The following is a 12,851-nucleotide window of genomic DNA, read 5'->3' on the forward strand; positions in this document are numbered from 1 at the left end:
ACGTTTTCCATCTTTCCATTGAAAACCTGGGATTCTTTTATTGCTTACTGAACTTAAGAGCTTCATCTTCTGACATCAGGTATGTAAAGAATTAAATTTTAAAAAAGTCACTTATGATATTACCTCCCCCGGCAAGAGAAATAAAAATAATCAGGTAAACACTTGCTTTAATACATATATTGGATTTTAATTTTAGATTTAACTTTTTTTCCCCCACTTACAAAAAAGACACTATTCCTCTACCAGCTATGCATGACACATGCTGACAGATATGATAAAACTTGCTGTTTTGACTTACTTTTGCTGAAGGATTTAATTTATGTCAGGAAATAGTAATTGGCAGTATCCCATGGCATTCATTCCTACCTGCACCAGTGATCAAGGAAACAACATGACTCAAAAAAAGTCTAAAAGTTTCTGTGATAAAGATCTTCTTTTCACTTCAGATCAACAGGCAGACATATGGATATAACAGAGAACATATTCCACAGATAGCTTCATGGATATCTATATTGCAAATGTGTCCTCATTCCACACAGGCTATGTGTGTTTTTAAATTTTTTTTCCAGAGAGTGTCTCTATGAAGCTTCATTTGTTACAGTGGATAGCATTAATAGAGAATCACAGAATCATTAAGGTTTGAAAAGACTTCCAAGATCATCAAGTCTAACCTTTCACTGATAACCACCTAGTCAACTCGACCAGACAACTCATAACTCCTCAGTTATAAAAGCAGACAAGTCACACACCCAACTGTAAAACAAAATATCCACAAGAATGGTGAAGGGAAACAACATCTTAAAAAAATTACAGGATTTCAGTGGCAGCAATGTGTCACCTGAGTTTAATGTCAAGTGGCTAAAAGAGTCTCAAGGATGAAAGAGATACTATTCAATCAAACTGGCTTTTCAACCTATGAAAGCAAATACCTGCTTAGAGACATGGACATGTACTACAGGAACTCTATTAGTAATATATTAAGTTATTTATAGCTACTCCTTAGGAAACTAAAAACAATGGCAACCACAGTCGTAGTATTTATAGCAAGTATTCATGTTGTCAGATGGATTTTGAATAATGTCCCAGGCTGGGACACAGCATTGTAGAACTTGGCTTAGATTACTGGAGAGATAAACTGGGAGATGTGCAGAACATTCAGATATATTCACGGCTCCCGCCTCGAAACCTGGTTCTCAATGAGATTAACTGAGCCAGTCAGCTCGAGTGAGAGAAGAGGAAATTAAAACTTTCTAGATATTTCATCACTACAGCCTAGACTCCAAACCAGGTCTGGCTTCCCCTCTGTCATGCTACTTCTTTCTAGCAAGATCTTTCTGTACAGCTAAGAAAACACAACTTAGCAACAGCAAGCAAAAGTTTTCTGTGACACCTACTTTTCTGATTTTGATTAAAATACATTCAAATATGTTTCTACCATTTGTTCAAGAAAAAATGTTCAGTCATCATCTTCAAGTTCTTTAGAGGATGGAAACCCTCACTCCCCCAGGCAGAGACAACACCTGCCAGAAGGCAGTGCCTCTAGCTTTAAGTGTTTTCAGGCTGCTTTTATACAGCACTGCAGATTACACCAATGTAAGTAGGTTAACTTGATTATGGCAGAAATATCAGATGTTACATTTCTGCTTGCAGAGCAAGTTAGAGAGACACTTAGAAAGTAAGAGTCAATGATACATAGACCTGTAAATTTAAAGACTGATATCTCTATGCAGAGTGATAATTGAATTCAAAGCATCTTATGTAAGCATTACTAAAGGAGAATTATGTGTGGTTTCAAACAATACAATGTTATACTGCCATATGCAGTTTTACTTCAGTTTTAATGTTTTAATGACAGTTTCCATAATAATAATCTACCATTTACTGACACATTGCAACAGTTCAGTAAATATTCAAAAATATGAATGTACAGTATTTTTCACTTTCATAGTGCCACTATGTTAAATATGCCCTAGAGTTAATTAGATCCTTGGTATACCTTACTCTTCCTAAAAGGTTGATGGAACAAGATCTCATGTAGTAAAGAAGATCATGTAAGACCAACACAGAAATGTCACCAGAGCTATGGAAAGAAACACAGATGTGTTTTTTCCATGCTGTCAGCATATATGTATGTATGAGAGAAGGATATGGTTCACCTTTACAGACACAAAGTCTACAAGAGAATACCTCTACAAATACCTAAATGTAGTTTCAGCTTAGTATACAGTGCATGTTGTCACATGAAGGACAGCCACTTAAAAATAGCCTGATTTACCCAGCATTAAATTATAATTACCTAAAACAGGAAAAATATTTTTATGGTTACAGTGTGCATGGAAAGTCAGGTGATGTAAAGAGTGTCATAATTTCATAGCCTGTGTTACTGCATTTTCAGTACCCCCAGCTAGACTGCCATAGTATTTTTGTGTTAAATGCTGACCCTTTAATTCCTTTGGAAAAGCTGCTTAAAAAAGGATTACTGAATGTTTTTTCCAACTCCTGTATCTGGATTCTACTCCTAATGTCAGTCATTCCCCATCTGGGAGGTGCTCTCTGCCTTCAACAGCAATGCTTTGCACCTGTAGAGCCAAGATCATCCAGCATTAAAACCTAAAGCCAGGGTAACCCCCATCAAGGTCAAGAGGGAGAAGGACAGGAAGAGGGTATAAAGCAAACTTCATCAACAGGAATACCCAATTTCTAAATCCATCACTCTACTTACATAGAGTCTGAATTGCATTTCTTACCCACCCATCCAGAAGTTTGTGACTTGACTGTTTCACTATTGTTCCATTTACCTCTGCTCCAGGAAGGCCTTCTGGTCCTGGTTCTCCTTTATCTCCTTTTTCACCCTAAAAGAATTAATATTTATTTTATTATATTTACTCATGGCACATAATAACCCACAATACTTTTAACAGCAAAAATATTTTACCCTTCTGGTCTGTTCTACATGTATATTTCTGGATGCACAAGCAAATCTATTCCTCACATTCCAAAAGAAATTCTTTCCAAATAAATGTCCCTAAAATATGTCTAGCACTCTGATAGGTACAGTTCTCTGTACTTCCTCGTGTCATTGAACATCCATAAAGACTCACCACAGAAGAACATTCTTGTTTCTTGTTGTTTTTCAAAAAGATGGTGGTGAAACAAAAATTTACACAAGGAAACAGTTTAGTTTTTGAAAATCATAATCTTAATATTGCATTATTTTTTTAATTCTGAGATGCAGTTTTCTTATCAGATGCTTAAAGTAAGTGTTTATTTACAAAGTCCTCAATATTATTATTTGTCTTTGACCCATCTGGTATATGGTTCACTATTTGCATATGAAAAATGGAAAAAACTTTTGTTCTGAAAATTTTCTTACAAGTATGAATATGAACAACATGATTAATCAAAAGAAAAAAAATGGTGGGAAGGTTCCTTCAGAATTGACTATAGCTGGTTCCTGAGTTTGCTCATGAAACACTGACTACAAAACACAATAATCTTTTTAGAACACATGAAAGAATTCAGTTCCATATTAACTCTAACAGCCATACTATCCTAGTTAAGACATATTTTATCAAAGTGAATAAAATACACCTGAAAAGAAGGATAATTTAAGAGAAAACACCTCCCAGAAGCAACAAGCTTGAAGAGCTCTACAATTGAATCTCTGACCCTCAAATGAAGCTTGCCAAATCAAAGTAAGTAACCATAAAGTAACATAATTCTGATGGAAGTGCAAGGACTGACTTAATTAGAGTCTAAACTCTTCACATAAACCAAAGAAAACAAAGAGCTCTTCACCAAATTTCCATTATCTCCAGGGGACTACATTTGCCTGAGCAGAACCTATTCGTTATATCAGCATCATCTTCCTAACTCTGTTAGGTAAATGGCATTGAGCTGAGATCATTCAGCTAACTGCATTTGTGACACAGCCCTGATTCAGAGCTATTTCTCCCATGGCAATGACAGAGGGCTTTTCATCTAATAATCAGTTTTGCAAAATGAGTGTACGAGCTTTGCTGAACAACTGAAGCCTACTAACAAATTAGCAGCAGCAAACTGTGAATCTAATAATCCCACTCCCAAGATGGCTTTGCTGACTCATTTCTTCCATTTTAATACATCTTGTTGATAAGAAACTTAATGCTACACGATTGTTTGAATCATACAGTTAAGGTTTTCCCTCAAGTATTCCCTTTCTTACTGGTCAAAAAAAACCTCCACCACATAAATCTGTGCATTTACTGCAAAGTTCAAATGACACCAAACAGTTATAGGAATTTAACACTTATTATTTTAGTATGTTTAAACTATAGAGTCCTCTTTGTTCTATGGATTGAGATACTGGTTGAGAAAGTAATTTTCTTTCACTGTCAGTTTAAAAAAAACCCAGTTGAAATCCCAGGCGTACTGTTCTTTTTAAATAGCTCACTTAAACTTTTAGAACTGCAAAAGTGACATTTTACTTTTCATCACCGTGACATACTGAATACTTAATACTGCGTTCAGGGTATTTCAACTAGAATCAGTTACACTGCTGCAATCTTGCAACAGTTATAAAGGTACACTCACATATTTGACATAATATGTCCTTATCTGAATATATTTTTAGAAGATTTATAAATTTATGGAGCTAGTTTTTTTATTCTATGGCTTGTATATCTGCTTTCACTTTAAGAAAAATGATGTAAATATGTACAGATTTGTTTCAGAAGTAGTAGCATCCTGTAAATGCCTTGATGCATAGGTGGAAACCTAAGGTGAAAGTTTCTTGTCATAATTTTTTATGCAACATCTGCATTGCCATAAAAAGCTAAACAGAGAGCCTAGCTAAAAGATGCCTGTTTCTTCAGCCTCAGCTATCATTTGCCTGGCTGTGAGATGAGCAGTACGTGTTGGTGAACATGCCTTTTCCTCTCCAGCAGGCAGACAGTGACTTCAAAATGCCACCAGGCAGCTCTAGACACACAAGTGTGGCTGGTGAGTGCAGGGAAGAAAGAAACCTCCCATTCCTTATGGTTTACACAATATTTGGGTTTAAGAGGTTTCTCAGTTTCTTTGACAAAATGATAAAAAGCACCCTCTGTTAATGAGCCTTGGACCTCTGCAGAGCCTCTGGCTTTCTGCCAGGTATGCAACTTTACATGAACATACCAATTTTTTAATGGAGTACACAGTTTGTACTTGCCAAGCCTATCATATGGAATGTCCATGTTCTCTGTGAAGCCAGAATGCAAACCAAACAGAGGTCCAATTTCTACAATTTATTCTCAAAAGATCTGAGCCAAGTCATATTCATTTCTGTCTTTATGAAGCACACTATACTGCATAATTAACAGCTTCAAATCTAGCCAATTTGCAGAGTTGCTGAAGCCACTCTGCAGTGTAGAGGAGGCTGTTAATAATCAACATGGCTTTGTGGCAATGTACCTTACAGATTACCAAAAAGAGAGAAAAATGTGTTAATGTCACTTTATATGAAGTGCTCCTGCCTGCTTATACTACAATCAGATGAGACAATTAAAGACTATTTATTGCAAAAACAGGATGACAAAACTATGAAAGCATCAAACCTTTTTTATTAGTTAACTGAAACTAACCCAATGTAACACTGAATTATTTGTTTTTCTTTGGGTGAATTCTGCACTCCATTACCCGGATGGAACAAGCTGATGGGGTTGCTCCAGAGCAACTGCTGGGAGGGATTCAGTCTGCTGTGTGTAATGGTGGATGCACTGAATTCAGTGATAGTATTCTTTAATTAGGGCCAGGGGTACATCCACAGCCTCTGCAAAATGAGAGTAACAGCCTCCAACTCACTTGTCTACTTTAAGATTGCCCCATTTTCCTTGCACACTATTTCCCCTGTGTTAGAACGGCAAAGAAATATATTTGGAAATAAAATACATTAAGACCTTAAAATTGAACTAAAAAGATAAAGATTTTTCTGCAACAGTGCCCTGCTAATTATATAAATAAGGAATTCCTGGTATCAGTTTTTGGAAGAATTTTAAAGTGCCATTGTTAATTAGCACTTGCTGAATTACTCTCCAAAGTACACAAACTATATAATACCACTAAGTCAGTGTGGACACCTTATAATTTTTAGCCTCTGAAACTCCATGATTTTACCTACATGTCTTTAAGACAGTTATGATTTGTCATTTTTTAATACTTTTTTTCCTGTTATGTTACAGATCTGTCTCAGCAAAATGTTCTAAGTGAATTTTATTTTCTTGTGACCACTTCTCCATAGCTTCTTTTAAACTGATCTCAGCTCGTAACAATGCTTATTGATTTTTCTTGAGTAAGTTATGAATGAAAAAAAATCTACACCTTCAGCTTTAACAAACCCAGCCTTTGTTTCTTTCTGATTTTCTGACAGATGTCTGAAGAGCTAGGGTTATGAAGAGCTCCACCCCAATAATATTCTTATTGCCTGACCTGTAAATCTTCCACAGAGTATGGGATGGTATGCTTTAGGAAAGGGGCAATACACAGGACTGCTGAGAGACTGTACCATTTAAAAGGAGTGGAAAGCAAGGCAAACTAGTGATTTTGACTCAGTTTAGACTGGGAGATACTATGCAAGGAAATGTAAGAGTGACACATGAAGCTCATTTCCAAACAGTCTGTAACCCTGTAGCACACAGGAGTATTTCCAAAGCAGGATCAGAAGGCGACAGTGTAATACGTTGCAGAAGTACACTTCTATTACAGAAAACAATAATCAGCAGAGATGATCAGGAAGGATGTCACCTTGAAGCCTGTGTCTTCCCAAGCCCATATATTTAGGATACTCAGACAAAGCAATAAATGAGGTTGTCCCAAAGCTTTATAGAGATCAGATGGCTCAGGAGACACACTTTTCAAGAAACAATGACCAAAAATTGATTCCAAACTCTGCCTTTGCTGTCTTGTACCAGAGTCCTAAATAAGTGTTGTGCCTGAACATACTGGATACCATGTCAGGAAAAAGATCTTTCCATCCTGTTTTTCTACATAGACTGAGCAATACTGAAAATATTCACAATGGTTAATTACTGCTTGTTGTCACACGTCACATTCCTAAGCAAGCTTTAAGCACTTCTAACCAGAGAGGCCATATAAAGGCAACTAACCACCTCAACTAAAGGCAAAACCTTAGGCACAGAACAATCTGAATTCAGGCCAGCCCAAGGCTCCAACGCTGCACCAATGAACTGCCTCATTCTGTCAGCAGGAATAAGGCAGCCATCCATTTTTATTCTTTGTAGAAAAACATTAAAATGGAAAATTATTTGGATCAGTTAGAACAGCAACCAAAGAAAAAACCAATCTAAAAAACCCCAACTCAAACCCCAAGTCCAGCAGAAGTTTCAGTGTAGTGTTCTCCAATAGAGATATCCAATGCACAGAGAACAAGAATAACCCCTGGAGCACTACTGCAGAAAAGTATCTGGATATGGTTGTGGATCACATAGTACATGGAAATCTGTAACACAAAGACATTTTTAAAAGGCTCCATTCTCCATTTGTAAAATGCAAGGTGAAAAAACCCAGCTATTCTGGCTTACTTGCCACTGATGAGAAAAGTGAAAAATAACACCTAGTTCAGGGCATCATATTTTTCTGCTCTTCTCCAAGCTAGAATGACAGAAAGTGTGAAAAATAGTTAGGAGGTAAGAATGAACACAGGACATGCTGATGGATCTCAAGTATAGGAAAAAATCTTGTAAGTGGGACATCAAGGTTTCTATACTGATAATACAAATAATAGATTTCATATAATAGCCAAATAGGGTGTGGGGGGGGAATTTGTGTTAAAAAGGCAGAGGAGGACTGTAATGATCTAAGATTAGAATGAATTTGCTTTAACCGTAGATTTTGCTTGAGAATGCTCTAAACAGACTTGATGATTCTCTATTGTATGTGTGCCTTCCTGTAGGTGAGGCAGATACAGCCCTGAACACCATTTCAGGATAACATTTCCTTCCCACTCATCCCTACTGCTCCAGGTTCTGCTATGAGTGCTCTCTCTTTAAAAATGTGCCAAAGTCACATGCTGAAATAGTTTTAGCTTTTCTTAGGATGATGTCCTTGCTGAGTGAAGATTACAGTGTTTGCAGGTACCTGTCTTAAAGAGTCAAAGCTCTCTCATTTAACAATGTCTCCTTTTATCATAAAGGTGTTGAAAGACAGACAAACATTAATACAAATGCCACAATATACAGAATAACAATGTGATCGAGATGTTTGCTCTGTCCATGTGCCATTACTGCCAAGCACGATTGAATGCGTTCAGAGACACAGAATAGCAAATAAAAATTAAACCAAATAACACAGGCAAAAACAGGAGTACTCTGATAAAAATATTCTGAAGAGCAAGCAATCACTTTGGATTGAAGGACTGCATGCACATTCATTCAGGTAGTTTAGGTATACATTCCTTTCTCACACATTCCTTATGAAAGTTCAACTCTCCCATGGCAGCATCGACAAACACTGATTTCTAAAACAGTCTATTAATTCCATGGCACCCTGACAGGCAATAAAGTTTCCTCAGTCACAGTCTTACTGAAAACTCTTATAACATAGGCTACAGAACTATGATTGAGAACCAAGCCTTAAATAATGTCTAAATCTATTATTTCACAACTAGAAAATGCCACAGCAAGGCTACCAGCAATGCCTTATTGAAAAGACAGGTGAAGATTCCTATGATCTCTTAATGTGTTCCTTACTAAATCTCATCTTGGTTATCATCTTCAGTGTAACCCTCTCCTGGGGAAAGCTAAGAGATTGCCTAACATTCCCTAGTGCTGACCAGAGCCATTGAAGATCATTAATGAAATGAATACTAAAAGGGATTCAAATGTACTGTGGCAAGTGGAAAAGATAAGATACACAGAACACCTTTTCACCTAAGAGATTTGGTAAGGTAAAAGAAACATAAAGACACAACTTCATCCTTCTGGGTAATAGATACTAGCCAGCATAAGAAAGAAAATACTGAGATTCTGGCTAACTCTTGCTTGCTACAATGTATGCAAATTTAATCACAATCACATATTTAGTTTTTTTCAATAATAAATGTCCCAACATAAATAATTAATGACCTAATCATGCTTAAGATGCTCACACTGGCTTTTCTTTCTGCCACATGAAATTTAGATTTTTTATTTTGCAAACTTTCCTTTGCATGCTATCCTGCCACAGCTCATGCTGTCATGACCACTTCAATTTCTTTTTTCTTTTCCTTTAAACCTTTCAATGTCAAGGAGAAAAATTCTAATAAAATCAACAACCAAAACTCCATTCTTTATGGTAATTATTTGATCATCTATTCCCAGCCCTAACTTGATAGAAAAATTCTTAACCCAATATTAAAGCTTTATTCATAGACATAAGAAAAATAGTACAACCTAAAGCATGAAAGCATCTGAAAGCAGAGTTTCAATCTCCTAGATAATAAGTATTCTTAACATTCACTTGAATATATTAATACTCTCTTCAGAAAGTATCATCAGTCAAGCAAAACGTGTTTATAAGGAAGAGTCACAAAGCTTTTTCATGGTGATCTTAATTTTCAAACCCTACTTTGTACTTCTGTGCAAAAACTTTAGCGGGTGCAAACAGTAGTCTAACTCCTCAGAAAAACCCAGAATATATTTTAAAACTCAAAATCCATCATTCTGAATATTAATGAATATTCTATTCTTTACTCACTCCATCTGGCTGAGCTCTGCAATAAATTTGACACACCGAATACCATTCCAGTTTAAAAACTGGTGTACTACATATAATTTATTGTGCTATACCTTTCCTCATAATCCAAAAGCAAAAGCCTTTCTAAACTATAAAGACTCCTGAATTCAGTCAGACAACTCATACATGTATCTTTCCATGCAGAGGCCATAAAGGGAGCACTCATGGTCCAGTCTTCCTCTCCTTCTACAGTGTCTCTGGCTAAACTCATCTGCAAATATAAAATCAACAATCATTTCTGTGAGTCATCAGTTACATCCAGACTTGACTACTCGCCAAGAGCACGTCTTAACTTTCCAGTGCCTCATATCTAATCTATGTTTGAATTGTTTTAAATATTTCTTTCAACATTTTTTACTTGAGGAAGCTTCCTCTTTTTGTCACTGTGAAAAACACTAATTCTGTTGGTCAGCAAGAACTGGAATTATCTTGAAGTAGTTCTCTCAGATACAATCCACATCCAGAGCACAGACAAAATGTTTTTCATCCCTTTACACAGCTTCCACTTTGATCCAGGCTATTTTCACAAATACTCCCTCATCCTGCTCTCACCTACCCATTAGGATTGTCATAGTTAAAACTCCAGTCATCATTTATCTTCTCCTTTGATGGTTCTCATCCACACACACTTAAATACCAGGACATCTAAGTGTAAAAATCAGTGCACAGTTCGGCATTGCAGGGCTTACACAAGGTCATCCCATTTATTTTCACACACTAACCACTCCCTTCAACTCAATTTTCCTCTAGTGTTATGAACACAATATCTGCACAATAGATGTAGCATCATTTTTGGTATTATCAATTTTTTAATTAGCCAGTCAGGTCTGGTTGTTCAGCAGGTATCCATCTTCTGTCTTAATTCTTACATTTTAGTTCTAATAACCCTTGTATTAAATAAACGGTCCACTCTGTCTTTGTACATTGCATAACACAGGGGATTCATAATACATGTCTCAGCTTGCACAAATCCCTGAGTTATTACAGAGTTTTGCTATTACATCGCTCAAGAACAAAACTGAATTTGGCTCTGTTTCCCCTCACTGATCTTCCCAGTAATTTTAAACTTAAGTATCTTGTGTATCTATCAATAGATTAAAACCTCGAAAGAAAAAACTGTCTCAATAATGAGCAGATTATTTTTCCATTTCTTAAGTAAATACTAGAAATGGATTTGACTTGCAGCTACAATTGTTTAAAATTCTATCTGCCTTTTAGTGGGGAGGTTTCTGTTTATAGAGGGTTGGTGTCAGTGTTGAATGAAGATTTTTCCGTAGGAGGAATAAACTAGTTTCTTTTCAGGGCTTGTCTCCTAAGGCAACCGAAAGCCAATCTGTTCTTGACATCAGGTGACAAATAGTATTGCTTTCACAGAATGTAGTATTTTTTAGACACACATGCTTTCATGGCTTTGGCAGGGGATTGCTATTGTTATTTATACTCCAAAAGATGTTCTGCAGATGGTTAAAGCCACATCAAGTGTTTGCACAAGCTGATGGACTGCTACGTCTTTCCTGCCAAAGGCTGCACCTCTAGCTTGATTTCTGTCACATGATAACCATAATAATAGCCTTTCCTGTAGCTGTGACTATTAACCATGTTCATCAGGCCTACACAGAGAGCAGTATCAGTTTTCTCTATTTTCTTAGACTACAATAAGTAGTTTATTAATGTCATAGAAATCCATCCTTTGTATCCAGGAAATAGGTGTTTCAATAAAGCTCTCACAAACCTGGTAGAGTTTAAAGATGTGGCATGTTCAGTCTCCTAATGGGTATTTATCTGAGGTGGAGACTTGATCTGTTCAAAATACACCCACCCTGCTCAGTCAGACTTCACTAAGGTCAGTTCAAAATGTAATTAGAAAAGTAGGAAATTTCTGCCCTTTGCACACAACTTAGTAAATAGAGATTTAATAGAAGTTTTCTCCCCTTTTGAGAGGATCAAAATAAACAGCTCCCACCTTCCTGGCAACTGTCCATACAATCAGCCCATATAGGTTCTATGAGTACCATCATAGAACAACTACATTTTTCTTCCAGCTGAACCACTGTGCACTGAAGGGTGGAAAACCAACGTGTCTAGAATAAATAGGTGGGACAATATTCTGCTGCTGAATGGGAGGAGTTATCTTTAGAAAGGTCATCCTGGAAAATCTGAACTATCTCTACTGGCCAACTACCAACAAGAGGAGTTTAACTTACTGCTAGCCTTCAATAGGTAGATAAAATGCTACCAGGATAAAGCCTTTTTCTTTCTCTGTGCACAAGATATACTTGCCTCAGCATATCAGAAAGATCAGTGATATGTTCCCTGTAGACATCTAAGACAACTCAGCCTTCACCTACTTTTCACCTACTGTCACAGAAACTGTCAGCAGGTGCTGCAAATTAGCTGCTCTTCTAATCCAGCTTCTTTGGCTTCTCAAACTGAAATTTAACAACACACAAAGATGACAAATGTGCATACTGTAAAATGCAGCATCATAAAGCTGCTGACGGGGTTAGCTACATTAGCACATCCTTCTGTACAATTTACCATTCTTGAACTTTTGTGCAGATCCTTTATAACAGCCTTTATACCCTTGACTTCCATGCCATGTTATGTCAGGTCTTCCTCAAAGTATTTTTTATTTATGTCCAGATGAGCATAGAGTATAGCACAAAAGACATGATTTATGGAGAAAATGGCACAGAGTACTAGATGCTAATACTGTATTGTGTTGGAGTCATTCCAAACCCACACTGAAGTAGCTCTAGTCTGAATTCAAGAGCCATTAGAAATTGCAGCAACTTAGGCTTATTCCCAACACACATCTTTCAGAGTAGCTTCATCCAACAAGAATCATACTGTTCTCCAACCTCAAAAGTCATCCATATAGGTCTGCAGCACCTTTTAGTCACTTAAATATGCCTATTCTTCTGAATTACTTTGGTTGCTGAAGAATAGCCACATACCAGTCTGGAGAAACAGAATGTGCTGGGATATAAACCCAGTAAACAGAGGCACTTTCTTGGTCTAAACAGTTCCCCGACTTGCTTCTTTTACTAGGAATCACACAAACAGTTGCAATAGCAGTGCATGGGGACACTAAGGATAGCAAG

General features: G+C 36.8%; 1 protein-coding gene across 4 annotated transcripts in view; it reads right to left on the reverse strand.

Annotated features, from left to right (window-relative positions):
• COL19A1 (collagen type XIX alpha 1 chain) overlaps positions 1-12,851 on the reverse strand; it is a 177,925-nt gene that overhangs the window by 88,971 nt on the left and 76,103 nt on the right. For all 4 annotated transcript variants that reach the window (XR_008483184.1, XM_054279127.1, XM_054279129.1 and 1 more), the window contains one exon: positions 2,799-2,852. Coding sequence is in view for 3 of the 4 variants with exons in the window: in XM_054279127.1 (XP_054135102.1) it covers positions 2,799-2,852 (54 nt within the window). In the remaining variant the exon portion in view is untranslated. The remainder of the gene's footprint in view (positions 1-2,798; positions 2,853-12,851) is intronic.

The sequence above is a fragment of the Melozone crissalis genome, unplaced genomic scaffold, assembly GCF_028551555.1.
Source record: "Melozone crissalis strain CALT ecotype California unplaced genomic scaffold, PUWL_Pcris_2 ptg000027l_1, whole genome shotgun sequence".
Lineage (NCBI taxonomy): Eukaryota > Metazoa > Chordata > Aves > Passeriformes > Passerellidae > Melozone > Melozone crissalis.